At 43.2% G+C, this 14,512-nt stretch overlaps 1 protein-coding gene across 2 annotated transcripts in view; it reads left to right on the top strand.

The window, feature by feature from the left end:
• The first annotated feature begins 4,441 nt into the window (after window positions 1-4,441).
• The window catches only part of b4galt6 (UDP-Gal:betaGlcNAc beta 1,4- galactosyltransferase, polypeptide 6), a 107,934-nt gene continuing 97,863 nt past the window's right edge, over window positions 4,442-14,512 (top strand). Inside the window, exon 1 of one of the 2 annotated variants that reach the window (XM_072257842.1) lies at window positions 4,442-4,902. In XM_072257842.1, coding sequence (XP_072113943.1) covers window positions 4,794-4,902 — 109 coding nt within the window. In that variant the 5' untranslated portion in view covers window positions 4,442-4,793. The remainder of the gene's footprint in view (window positions 4,903-14,512) is intronic. The other variant, XM_072257853.1, reaches the window with a different exon arrangement.

Raw genomic sequence — 14,512 nt, 5'->3', positions numbered from 1 at the left:
GCTGCCAGTGCTACATGACAGAGATGGTAAGAATTGGAGGAGATGGCAGTTGAATGCGTGGCTGAGGAGTTGGTGCAGGGAGCAGGGTTTTAGATTTTTAGATCATTGGGATCTCTTCTGGGGAAGGTGGGACCTGTACAGATTGGATGGGTTGCACCTGAACTCAACGGGGAGCAATATCCTTGCAGGTAGGTTTGCTAGCATGGTTTGGGAGGGTTTAAACTAATTTGCAAGGGGTATGGGACCCAGAGCGATAGAGCAGTGAAAGAAGTGCATGGAGTAAAGCCAGATGTAACATACAGAGAGGCTTTGAGGAAAGAGAAGCAGAATAAACGGTGTAAAGACAGTAAGGTAGAAGGGCTGAAATTTGTGTACCTCAATGCAAGAAGCATCAGGAACAAAGGTGATGAACTGAGAGCTTGGGTACATACATGGAATTATGATGTAGTGGCCATTACAGAGACTTGGCTGGCATCAGGGCAGGAATGGATTCTCAATATTCCTGGATTTCAGTGCTTTAAAAGGGATAGAGAGGGCGGAAAAAGGGGAGGAGGGGTGGCATTACTGGTCAGGGATACTATTACAGCTACAGAAAGGGTGGGTAATGTAGCAGGATCCTCTTTTGAGGCAGTATGGGTGGAAGTCAGGAACAGGAAGGGAGCAGTTACTCTACTGGGGGTATGCTATAGGCCCCCTGGTAGCAGCAGAGATACAGAGGAGCAGATTGGGAGGCAGATTTTGGAAAGGTACAAAAATAACGGGGTTGTTATCATGGGTGACTTTAACTTCCCTAATATTGATTGGCACCTGATTAGTTCCAAGGGTTTAGATGGGGCAGAATTTGTTAAGTGTGTCCAGGATGGATTCCTGTCACAGTATGTGGACAGGCCAACCAGGGGGAGTGCCATACTAGATCTAGTACTAGGTAATGAACCGGGTCACGTCACAGATCTCTCAGTGGGTGAGTATCTGGGGGACAGTGACCACCGCTCCCTGGTCTTTATAATTATCATGGAGAAGGATAGAATCAAAGAGGACAGGAAAATTTTTAATTGGGGGAAGGCAAATTATGAGGCTATAAGGCTAGAACTTGCGGGTGTGAATTGGGATGATGTTTTTGCAGGGAAATGTACTATGGACATGTGGTCGATGTTTAGAGATCTCTTGCGGGATATAAGGGATAAATTTGTCCCGGTGAGGAAGATAAAGAATGGTAGGGTGAAGGAACCATGGGTGACAACTGAGGTGGAAAATCTAGTCAGGAGGAAGAAGGCAGCATACATGAGGTTTAGGAAGCAAGGATCAGATGGGTCTATTGAGGAATATAGGGAAGCAAGAAAGGAGCTTAAGAAGGGGCTGAGAAGAGCAAGAAGGGGCTGAGAAGAGCAAGAAGGGGGCATGAGAAGGCCTTGGCAAGTTGGGTAAAGGAAAACCCCAAGGCATTCTTCAATTATGTGAAGAAAAAAAGGATGACAGGAGTGAAGGTAGGACCGATTAGAGATAAAGGTGGGAAGATGTGCCTGGAGGCTGTGGAGGTGAGCGAGGTCCTCAATGAATACTTTTCGGTATTCACCAATGAGAGGGAACTTAATGATGGTGAGGACAATATGAGTGAGGTTGATGTTCTGGAGCATGCTGATATTAAGGGAGAGGAGGTGTTGGAGTTGTTAAAATACATTAGGATAGATAAGTCCCCGGGGCCTGAAGGAATATTCCCCAGGCTGCTCCACGAGGCGGGAGAAGAGATTGCTGAGCCTCTGGCTAGGATCTTTATGTCCTCGTTGTCCACGGGAATTGTACCGGAGGATTGGAGGGAGGCGAATGTTGTTCCCTTGTTCAAAAAAGGTAGTAGGGATAGTCCAGGTAATTATAGACCAGTGAGCCTTACATCTGTGGTGGGAATGCTGTTGGAAAAGATTCTCAGAGATAGGATCTATAGGCATTTAGAGAATCATGGTCTGATCAGGGACAGTCAGCATGGTTTTGTGAAGGGCAGATCATGTCTAACAAGCCTGATAGAGTTCTCTGAGGAGGTGACCAGGCATATAGATGAGGGTAGTGCAGTGGATGTCATCTATATGGATTTTAGTAAGGCATTTGACAAGGTTCCACATGGTAGGCTTATTCAGAAAGTTAGAAGGCATGGGATCCAGGGAAGTTTGGCCAGGTGGATTCAGAATTGGCTTGCCTGCAGAAGGCAGAGGATGGTGGTGGAGGGAGTACTTTCAGATTGGAGGATTGTGACTAGTGGTGTCCCACAAGGATCTGTTCTGGGACCTCTACTTTTCGTGATTTTTATTAACGACCTGGATGTGGGGGTAGGAGGGTGGGTTGGCAAGTTTTCAGATGACACAAAGGTTGGTGGTGTTGTAGATAGTGTAGAGGATTGTCAAAGATTGCAAAGAGACATTGATAGGATGCAGAAGTGGGCTGAGAAGTGGCAGATGGAGTTCAACCCAGAGAAGAGTGAGGTGGTACACTTTGGAAGGACAAACTCCAAGGTAGAGTACAAAGTAAATGGTAGGATACTTGGTAGTGTGGAGGAGCAGAGGGATCTCGGGGTACATGTCCACAGATCCCTGAAAGTTGCCTCACAGGTGGATAGGGTAGTTAAGAAAGCCTATGGGGTGTTAGCTTTCATAAGTTGAGGGATAGAGTTTAAGAGTCGCAATGTAATGATGCAGCTCTATAAAACTCTGGTTAGGCCACACTTGGAGTATTGTGTCCAGTTCTGGTTGCCTCACTATAGGAAGGATGTGGAAGCATTGGAAAGGGTACAGAGGAGATTTACCAGGATGCTGCCTGGTTTAGAAAGTATGCATTATGATCAGAGATTAAGGGAGCTAGGGCTTTACTCTTTGGAGAGAAGGAGGATGAGAGGAGACATGTTAGAGGTATACAAGATAGTAAGAGGAATAGATAGAGTGGATAGCCAGCGCCTCTTCCCCAGGGCACCACTGCTCAATACAAGAGGACATGGCTTTAAGGTAAGGGGTGGGAAGTTCAAGGGGGATATTATAGGAAGGTTTTTTACTCAGAGAGTGATTGGTGCGTGGAATGCACTGCCTGAGTCAGTGGTGGAGGCAGATACACTAGTGAAGTTTAAGAGACTACTAGACAGGTATATGGAGGAATCTAAGGTGGAGGCTTATATGGGAGGCAGGGTTTGAGGGTTGGCACAACATTGTGGGCCGAAGGGCCTGTACTGTGCTGTACTATTCTATGTTCTAAGATCCGCCCTCATTCTTTTAAATTCCTCCGTGGTAACCTCACGCCATGGAGATGATATCTATGATGCTGTTTATCTACGCTGGACTGGGGGCAAGCTTCTCCTGCCTGTGCTGCTCTCCAGTGCTCGCTCAGTGGAAGATAGGCTGGATCGTGTGCATACGTCAGTGCATTCGGCTGTGAACTGCTGACAGCTTGTTCTTGCCAACAACATTCATGCCACATCAATCTGTTCAATTTAGGGATTTAGGCTATACATTTCTGTATTCACTGCTCTGTTATATGTGCTTCGTATGACTATTGATGCCAGAGGAGAACTGTTTCATTTTGCTGTATTCATCATTATTCATGTATTGTTGAATGATCATTTATCTTGAACTTGTATAATCCCAGGCATCTTAATGTCTTCTCATAGGCTAATCTCCTTAGCTTCTAATAATTTAAAACATAATAAATCAATTCAGTGATGATGAAGGAAGGGCATTGTACATCCAAGTCAGTTTGGCTGTGATAGAAAGGAAGGGGAGGTTATGAGTTGCTATGATATTGTGGCATCCTGTTCCTATTGCCCAAGAGATCAACAGTGCTGCCTCCATGTTTCATAGATTACTCAAAGTACATTTTGTAGACAGTGCATGGAGACCAAAGCTATCCCTAGGAGAAAGTTCCTGAGATGTCTAGGCACGTCTCCCTGCTCCTCGCCCCCCCCCCCCCAAACAGAGTGATGGGTGCCTGCAACAGCTGCCCAGGATGGTGTAAGCAGATGTGATAGTAATATTTAAGAAACTTCTTGATCAAAACATGAACTTGAGTGATATGGACCATGTGCAGGTACATTGGAATTGGACTGATGTCATGGTTGATAGGGTCATTGTGGACCCATCCCGTGCTGTACTGTTCTATGTTGTATTGAATTTAAATGGTATGGTGGGAATCGAACTCGGGACTTTAGATCAATAATGCAGAACAGTGAGTTATCTCGTCTAACACCTTGGAATGCCTGGGTAAATGCAAACCCAAATCAGGAACTGTCATCGGACGAACGACGGCTCTGTACGCCTGAGCGTCCGGTACTGCCCGACGCTAATCACGTGCTCGCGCCTCGTCACCGCTGGCCCGGAAAGCGCGCGCCTCTTGCCCTGCTGCGAAAAAATGGAGCGAAGGCGGTCGCGCGTACGCACAGCTTCGGACTATCGACGTCAGCGTGCGCTCTGTGAGGTCACGAATTCGCGAGGGTCTCTATGACGACCGGGCCGGTACTCCGCCTCCTCCCTCCATCAACCCGAGGTCGGCAGGGGAGACGACGTCTCCGGTCGCTGGAAGGCGCCGAGTGTGCGGCTGAACGCTCTCTGCCTTCCCCGGTGGTGAGGGGGAGAAGAAAAAGAGGAGGAGGGGGAGGAAAAGAAGAAGAAGAAGAAGACTAGCCTGCCGTCGCTCCGGCCAACATGCTGCCGGATTGCCCACTCTCGCTCCCTCCGCAGTATTAACCCCTCCTCACCCAGCCCCGTCTCTGTTGTCGCCTTCTAGGCTGTAACCCACGGGCTGGGCCACACCCGTCTGGCAGCATGCTAAAGAAAGTCCTGCGCCTCTCCAACCGCTCCTTCTTCGCCTTCATCTTCCTCTTCTCCCTCTCCTCTTCCTGCCTCTATTTTATCTATGTGGCGCCCGGAATAGGTAAGCACCGGGGTCTCACTCATACAGGGGTATGCACAGGGCAGGTTTTTATTATTGCAGCGTACGTGAGGGGAAGGGGGACACTTCCCAGTTAATTGCCATACTTGATGTCCCTCCCCGAGAGTACACGGTTTTTGCTGGCCTGCCAGTGTTTTAATTGTTGCAGCCCATTGCAAGGGGAAGCAGTGATGTGCAGGTTGCACTGTGTTAAGGGGAAGCTCACCAGCGAAGTTGTATCAGGCGCAGACATCGCCTTGGTCGGCGGAGGAATTCAGTTTGTATCGAACAAGGTGCGATGTGAATTCCTTGCTCCCCAGGCGAACAATGCATGGTAATAAATATACTGACAAGTGTAAAACCGTAGAATGGTGCAAAGATTGTGGCGGAAACACGAGGAAATTGTGGCGGTGCTGCTTTATTAAGTACTGTACTTACCTGAGCCAAAATAGTCAGCAGTTTAAAATATGGTTTGTAAAACGTCTTGCTGACTCGGTGTTTTCTTGCTATTTTTTAATTGGGAGAAATTATGTATAGGGAAAGAATGTTGTAATTGCAAGAGGCTGTAGATGGAATCTAGAGTAATTCAACAGGTAGAGTAGCATCAGTGGAAGGGTAAGGGATTGTTCCCTCGGACTCCTGTCTCACTATTAACCCAACTTAATCACTGGACAATTTACAATGACCAACTAAACTACCCTGTATGTAAAAGTTGCTGGTGAACGCAGCAGGCCAGGCTGCATCTCTAGGAAGAGGTGCAGTCGACGTTTCAGGCCGAGACCCTTGGTCAGGACTCTTCCTTCAGTTAGTCCTGACGAAGGGTCTCGGCCTGAAACGTCGACTGCACCTCTTCCTAGAGATGCTGCCTGGCCTGCTGCATTCACCAGCAACTTTTATGTGTGTTGCTTGAATTTCCAGCATCTGCAGAATTCCTGTTGTTTACCCTGTATGTCTTTGGACTGTGGGAGAAAACCAGAGGACCTGAAGAAAACCCGCTCATTCCACGGGGATGTACATGGGCTTCTTCAGAAGAGTGCCAGAAATTAACTCTGAACTCTGGAATGTCCCTAGCTATAATAGTGTGCACTAACCGCTACACTACATTTCTTTGTGCAAATCTACCTATTACCTATCTGCCTCTGTCTCTCAATTTCACCCTCCTCTTCTCCCCAGCAGCCTCTCGCTGCTTGGTCCGCCTATTGCCTACCTGGAAATCTGCAGATGCTGGAAATCCAAGTAACACACTCTTAATTCTGGAGGAACTCAGTAGGCCAAGCAGTGTCTATGGGAAAAAAAAGTATAGTCGATGTTTTGGGCTGACTCCTGCCAAAGGGTCTCTGCCCGAAATGTTGACTACTTTTTTCCAGAGATGCTGCCTGGCTTGCTGATTTCATCTAGCATTTTGTATTACCTACCTGTTCACACGACTGCCACTATTTAGAAACTGTTTGGCCACAGTTTCCTGCCTCAATTAAGCAGCATAGAGTCCCAAATAAACGAAGGGAATCCTGGCTGTTTTCTCAATTAGATTTTTAAACAAATCTAATTAGGTTTTTAAACAAAATCTAACAAAACCCAAACAAACAGCTGCCTGATTAACTGATGAACCTATTAACCAGAATCCACTGTATTGAAAAGTTGTATCCATTTAAAATTGTACTTGGAGACTTTATATACCTTAAAACTTTTTGAATATGAAAAATGTAAATATATCGTTCTTTTACACGTTTTAAAATGTATTAACATTACTAACAGCAAAAGAGTTGAGAAATGCTATGGAACTTTGATTATGTGATAAATGGAGACTAATCTTAGTTATTGGACATGCAATTTTTGTAAACTCTATTAGTCTGGAATTTAAGCCTCCAAAATTACCTTGTTAAGTGTTTTGCTTCTGGTTCGGTAGCCTGTAATTGAGTCAAAAACTTGAGCGTGCAATCCATGCTTACACATGAGTGTATTACTGATTTACTAACGTTCAGCAGTGTCTCATCAGTAAGAAGAATTAAACTGAAGCTTTATCCTCTTGGGTTGACATGAAGGATTCTGTCACACAGTTGGGTAAGGCAGTGTAGCAGTTAAATTGCTGGACTAATAGCCAAGTTCTGAACCATTGATCTATGAACATGACAATGTAGATGATGGCAAGCTCAAAACCATTGGAATGTTGAAATTCTGTCTTCACTGTTCTTTAGTGAAGGGAATCTGCCTCACTCTCTAATTCAGTTGACTTTTAACTTCCTCCTCTGTTCAAGTGCTATTAGTGAGAGACAGTAAATATTGTTGCTAATGACATCCACACCCACTGAACAAACGGGGAAAAAAGACTTTTTAAGACAAGGAGTATGACCTGACCAATATTTACCCATTAGCAGCATCATTTAAACAGATGATCTCATTCATAGAACTCTCTGAAGATTTAAGTTGAATGGCCTCATTCATATTTTTCATTTCATGGAAGTTGTGATAATGTATTGTTTGCAAATTAGACCTCTCATGACATTAACTACATAATATCTCAAACAAGAGAAAATCTACAGATACTGGAAACCAAGAGCAACACACACAAAATGCTGGAGGAACTCAGCAGGTCAGGGAGCATCTATAGAAAAGTTGATGCTTTGGGCTGAGACCCTTCATCAGGACTGGAGTAAAAAGATATGGTCAGAGTAAGAAGGTGGAGGATGGGAGGAAGAAATACAAGGTAGTAGATGATAGGTGAAACTTGGAGGGGGAGGGATGAAGTAGAGAGCTGTGAAGTTGATTGGTGAAAGAGACAAAGAGCTGCAGAAGGGTGAATCTGATTGGAGAGGGTAGATCAAGGAAGGAACACCAAAGGAGGGTGATGGGCAGGTAAGGAAATAAGGTGTGAGAGAATTGGGAGTGGTACCGGAAGTTCAAGAAATCAATGTTCATGCCCCCGGGTTGGAGGCTACCCAGACTGAATACAAGGTGTTACTCCTCCAACCTGAGTGTGGCCTCATTGCGGCAGTAGAGAAGGCCATAAGCTAACATGTTGGAATGGGAAGTAGAATTAAAATGGGTGGCCACCAGGAGATCCCATTTTTTTTCTGGTGGGTGGAGCATAGGTGCTTGGCAAAAAGTGAATTCTGGAAGATTGGAAATAATCTTGATTATCACAGATGTCTCATTCTAAGTATCAATCTATTTTATGCTGACTGGCACTGTGTTGGCCTAATAACAATTTTATATTTTGTCTGCTTGTGGCTCCCTGCCTCAAGTTCACAAGCTTTACTTATTGTTCCCAAATTAACACTTTTTATCAATGTTTTTTGAGGAGGGGATGATGTCCAAGGTTACATCAGTTATTAGGGAGCTATATACAGGGGGTGGTTGTAATTTGTTTCAAATTACAATAAGAAGAAACCATGTATTTCAATTCTTTTGTTCATTCCTCATTAACTGGAAGCTTTTTTTTGTTACCAGCAGTCACGCTGCTATTTCCTTCTCATGTTTCTCAATGGAGGCCTATATAACTTGGCCATGATTCACTCTTTTTCTGTACTTTTAAATTAAGTAACTTAATCATTTGCATTATGTAAGAATAAATTATGGCTAAAGGATAAGAGCTTCTAAGGTCCTATATAATCTTAGGTTTAGTATGAAAACTAGCGAGCTGTACTGGAAATAGTAATCCACTGTATTTGCTTGCTGGATATAATGCAGGAGGCCATTTAGCCCATTTGCATTCTTGCTGGAACAATCCCATCCTTCCTTTTCTTTTCCCCTTTCTCTGTAGCCCAGCAATTCATTATCACGTGTGTCTAACAACTCTGTGCACACTGCACCCAAGGTCATGTTTAAGATCAGGGACCCAACACACTGATGTAATCACAAAAAGGGCATGCCAGTTCCCTTCTTTTGAGGACATTTGATATGTCACCAAAGATTCCAGCAATTATCTGCAGATGTGCAGTGGAGAGCATTATGACTATTATGGAAGCTCCGATGTGCAGGGTCAGAAGAGGTTGTATAAGATTGTAGGTTCAACCAGCTACATCACAGACACAACCCTCCCACCACTGAGGATATCTTCCATCATTAAGGACCCTCACCATTTGAGATATGATTTCTTCTCATTAGTACCATAAGGGAAGAGTCACAGGAGCTTGAAGACCCACGCTCAAATTTTAGGAACAACTTCTTCCCCTTTGCCATCAGGTTTCTGAATAGTAAATGCACCCATGAACACCAACTTGCTATTCTTCTTTTGCACTTTAAAAAAAAATACACTTGCAGTAAATTTTGTACCTTGCACCTTGCCACTGCCATGAAAAACAACAATATTCAGTGATTTAGACTCTGACCACAGTTCATTGGAGCTAAAACCAGTAGTTCTACCTATTATGCCACAGCTCTTATAAGTAAAACAATATTCCTGCTTTCCTGTGATACTTTACAACATAACTGCTGGGGTTTCACTACAGATGTAAGGTCTTACCTTGCGATCTAATAAAGTCAGCAGTTTATTCCAGAATTACTTTGGAAGGCTGCAAAACACTCAGGTTCACCTCTTGTCTGTCATTAATAACTTGATTTCCATCTCCCTCTTTCCAAACAATACCATTCCACAGTTAATATCAGATATTAAGAGCTCATCAATTTTTCTTAATTCCCAAATGTGCAAATCTTCCTCAGCAATCAGATGTTTCTGTTGTCCAATATCTGTTGTCCTGGCTTCCAACTCAAAAGTAATTTTTTTTCTCAGGTAATAGACACAAAATGCTGGAGGAACTCAACATGTCAGACAGCATCTATGGAGGGAAATAAACAGTAAACGTTTCCAGAGCTTGTACTTCTCTACCCCTCATCTTGTTCTGGCTTCTGCCCCTCTTTCCAGTCCCGATAAAGGGTCTTGCCTGAAAAGTTAACTGTTTATTCCCTTTTGCAGATGCTGCCGGACTTGCTAAGTTCCTCCAGAACTTTCGAAGAGATTTTCACGGTGCTCAACAAAAGTATATTCCAGTTAAAAGCAAGAGCAGTAAGGGTGGGGAGAGCCAGCCTTGGATAACTAAGGAAATAAAATAAGACATCAAACTAAAAGCTTGTGTGTACAAAGTTGCCAAGAGTAGTGGGAAACTGGAAGATTAGGAAAACTTTAAAAAGCAACAAAGAACCACTAAGCAAGCAATAAAGAAAGGGAAGATAGATTATGAAAAACTAGCACAAAATATAAAAACGGATAGTAAAAGTTTTTGTAATTATATAAAGTGGAAAAGGGTGTCTAAAGTGAACGCAGGTTCCTTGGAGGACAAGAAGGGGGAATTGATATTGGGTAATGAGGAAATAGCAGAGGCTTTGAATGCCTATTTTGTGTTGGTTTTCATGGTGGAGGACACGTCTGACATACCAAAGAGAGATGTTATGGATGCGATGGGAGGTGAAGACCTCGATAAAATAGTTATCACTAAAGAGGTAGTGCTGATTAAACTTGTGAGCCTGAAGGAAAGTCCTGATGAAATGCATCCCAGGGTACTGAAAGATATTGCAGAAGTTATAGTGGAGGCTTTGGTGATAATTTACCTAAATTCACTGGGTGCTGGGCAGGGTCCGGCGAATTGGAAGATGGCAAGTGTCATGGCACTGCCCAAAAAAGGAAGCAGGCAAAAAGCAGGTAACTATAGGCCTGTTAGTTTAACATCTGTAGTTGGGAAAATACTTGAAGCTATTGCTAAAGAGGAAATAGCGAGGTATCTGGAAAGAAATGGATCCTTCAGGCAGATGTAATATGGACTCAACAAAGGCAGGTCCTGTTTGACAAACTTACTGGAGTTCTTTGAGGATATAATGAGCGCAGTGGATAGAGGGGAACCAGTGGCCACACATTTTAATTCCACGTCCCATTCTCATTCTGATATGTCTGTCCACGGCCTCCTCTACTGTAAAGATGAAGGTTGGAGGAACAATACCTTATATTCCGTCTGGGTAACCTCCAACCTCATGGCATGAACATTGACTTCTCAAACTTCCGCTAATGCCCCACCTCCCCTTGGTACCCATCTGTTATTTATTTATATACACACATTCTTTTTCTCTCTCTCCTTTTTCTCCCTCTGTCCCTCTCATTATACCCCTTGCCCATCCTCTGGATTTCCCCCCCTCCCCCTTTTCTTTCTCCCTAGGCCTCCTGTTCCATGATCCTCTCATATCCCTTTTGCCAATCTACTGTACAGCTCTTGGCTCCATCCCTCCCCCTCCTGTCTTCTCCTATCATTTTGGATCTCCCCCTCCCCCTCCTACTTTCAAATCTCTTACTAACCCTTCCTTCAGTTAGTCCTGACGAAGGGTCTCGGCCTAAAACGTCGACTGTACCTCTTCCTAGAGATGCTGCCTGGCCTGCTGCGTTCACTAGTTCACCAGCAACTTTGTGTGTTGCTTGAATTTCCAGCATCTGCAGATTTCCTCGTGTTTGGACTTGATTTACTTGGATTTCCAAAAGGCGTTCGATTAGGTGCCATGTAAAAGACTTATCCGTTAAATAGCGATGCATAGAGTTGGGGGTGATGTATTAGCATTGATAGAGGATTGGTTAACTAATAGAAACCAGAGTGTTGGGATACATAGGTGTTACTCCGGTTGGCAATCAGTGGTGAGTGATGTGCTGTAGGGGTCGGGGTTGGGCTCACAACTGTTCACGATATGGATTAATGATCTGGAAGAGGCGACTGAGTACATGTAGCGTATCCAAGTTTGCTGATACTAAATTGAGTGGAAAAGAAAATTGTGCAGAAGTTACGGAGAAATATTGATAGGTTAAGTGAGTGGGCAAGGTTCTGGCAGATGGGGTACAATGTTGATAAATGTGAGGTCATCCACTTTGGAAGGAAAACTGGAAGAGCAGTGTATTATTTAAATGGTAAAAATTGCAATATGCTGCTGTGCAGAGGGACTTGGGAGTGCTTGTGCATGAATGACAAAAGGTTTGCAGGTGCAGCAGGCTATCAAGAAGGCAAGTGAGATGTTGGCCTTCATTGCTAGAAGGATTGAATTTAAGAGCAGGGAGGTTATGCTGCAACTATACAGGGTACTGGTGAGGCCACACCTGGAGTACTGTATGCAGTTCTGGTCTCCTTACTTGAGGAAGAATATACTGGCTTTGGAGGCAGTGTAGAGAAGGTTCACCAGGTTGATTCCAGAGATGGGGGGTTAAACTATGAGGAGAGATTGAGGCACCTGGGACTGTACTCACTGGAATTCAGAAGAATGAAAGGAGATCTTATAGAAACATATAGAATTATGAAAGAGGCAGGAAAGTTGTTTCCACTGATGGGTGAGACTAGAATTTGGGGTCATGGCTTCAAGATAAGGAGGAGTAGATTTAGGACGGAGATGAGGAACTGCTTTTCCCAGAGGGTGGGGAATCTGTGGAATTCTCTGCCTAATGAAGCAGTGGAGGCTATTACAGTAAGTATATTTAAGACAAGGTTGGTTAGATTTTCACATAGTAGAGGAATTAGGGTTATGGGGAAAAGGTAGGTAGAGATGAGTCCATGGCCAGATCAGCCATGATCTTACTGAATGGTGGAACAGGCTCGACAGGCCAGATGGCCTACTGCTTTTATTTCTTATGTTCTTATGAACTCCTGGTAGCGGTACTTCATTTCTTATGGAGCTACCTTACAGAAACAAGCTGTTTGTTCCATTGTGGATTCAAGTTGTATCTTCTTTGTTTTTCTAGAACAATGGTACTCCTTTGTCTGTACCTAGTGTCTTTCAATTAAAGAAATTTCAATCCTCCATTTAAAGGAAACTGAATGATTAGTCGGCTTTTGCTGGAGAATATCAAACTACCATTTTCCTCAATGCATATGCATGTGATATTTTAAAAATTTGTGCCTGTTTATTATTTTCACATATACCTAGATAAAGTGAAAAGCTTGTCTTACATACTTTTCATCCAGATGAAATCACTACATAGTACATTGAGCTGGAATAAGATAAAACGATATCAATACATAATAAAGTGTAAGAGCTACTGAGCAAGTGTATTGCAGGTAAATGACATACAAGATCATAATGAGATAGGTTGTGAGGCCGAGAGTCCATCTTGTTTAAGAGATCCATTCAAGGCCAAAAGTGGGATAGAAGCTCTTCTTGAGCCTGGTGGACAATAGAGGCTTTGGTAATCGGAAAAAATTCTTTAATTTGTGCTCACTCCTTTTAAGAATCAGATTTATTACCACTGACTTGGATGTGAAGTTTGTTTTGTGGCAGGCAAAATTACAATAAATTACAAAAATAGTGAAAAAACGAAAGGAATAACAAAGTAGTTTTTCAAGGACTGTTCAGAAATCTGATGCAGGAGTAGCTTTTTCTGAAATGTTGAATGTGATTCTTCAGGCTTCCTACCTCAGATGGTAATAACAAGAAAACTTTGCTACATTGGTCAACTTGAATAGTGTGTGCCAACCCATGCACTTGGGAAGTTGTCTCATAGAGCTTTCATTTCACAAATTGTCTCTGATGATAAGTGCAGGATGCCTTTTTTTATTTTATTTGACTAACAGATACTCAACATTATGTACAAATTATGAGGTGTGAGAGTGTAAGATTAATCACAGGTAGAGGTTATAGGAAGAGGAGACAAAATTACAGGGGAATGATAAGTATGCGAGAAAAAGAAATTAATGGACATTATGTGTGGGAGAAGAGAGGGTAGTGTGACAGTGAATGCTAGAAAAATGCAACAAAAGTACAGGTTAATAGAAAGGCAAAAAAGAGTCTGAACAGAATGTATATAATTTGATATTTGAAATCTGATGTTTTTCCCCACTACTGATCCCCTTTGCTATCTTGCATTGCTGTGGAAATCCATTTTGTCCCTAATGATTTGAAAACATGATTTGATACTCTGGTGCTTTCTGCTTGTGTTTTTAAATCTGTCTACCTCATTTCTGAAATAATATTGGGATAATAGTAGTGCTAACAGATGCTCTGAAAACCTTTGTGGCTGAGGGAAATTATTGAGTCAAAAATGGGTATCCTATGATTCATCTCCACATGAATAATTGGAGAACCTATTCCTGACAATGTTGTGAGTGTAATGTTATTCAATAAAGGTGTGATTCAGCTTTTTCATTGCATCGGAGGTCTGTATGCAATATTTCATAAGTTATTTGATTGAAACTGATAGCACAGAATTTTGTGCACAGACAATATGGTGGGGCACAACCTGACAAATTGCTTAAAAAGAAGCAGCGCACTCAACTTAGCAAAAACAAAATAAATAATTCAAGAATGGTCCTGATTTAAAAGTAATTAATAATCAAAAGAAACCATGAACCACAGGAGGTTCATTCACCACACCGGCATTACCAAGGAAGTGTTGCCAGAGGCAAGGAAGAAGAGCTGATATTTTCGTTAGGTTAAGACGGCGTGCAAATTGGCTGCTGCTCCCTAGCATACTCCTGGCCAATGTACGGTCCCTGGACAACAAGATGTTCAAGCTGAGAGCCAGAATATCCTCCCAACAGGAAACAAAGCACTGTAATATCTGTGCTTTACTGAAAACCGGTTGTTGGAGGAAATGCCAGACCAAGCCACCGAATCCATTGGGTTCCCTGTTCCGAGTGGATAGGGCTAAGGACCTCTC

The sequence above is a fragment of the Mobula birostris genome, chromosome 1 (genome assembly GCF_030028105.1).
Source record: "Mobula birostris isolate sMobBir1 chromosome 1, sMobBir1.hap1, whole genome shotgun sequence".
Taxonomy (NCBI): domain Eukaryota; kingdom Metazoa; phylum Chordata; class Chondrichthyes; order Myliobatiformes; family Myliobatidae; genus Mobula; species Mobula birostris.
Note: the sequence above shows the minus strand (reverse complement) of the source record. Positions and strands in the feature narration are given on the sequence as shown.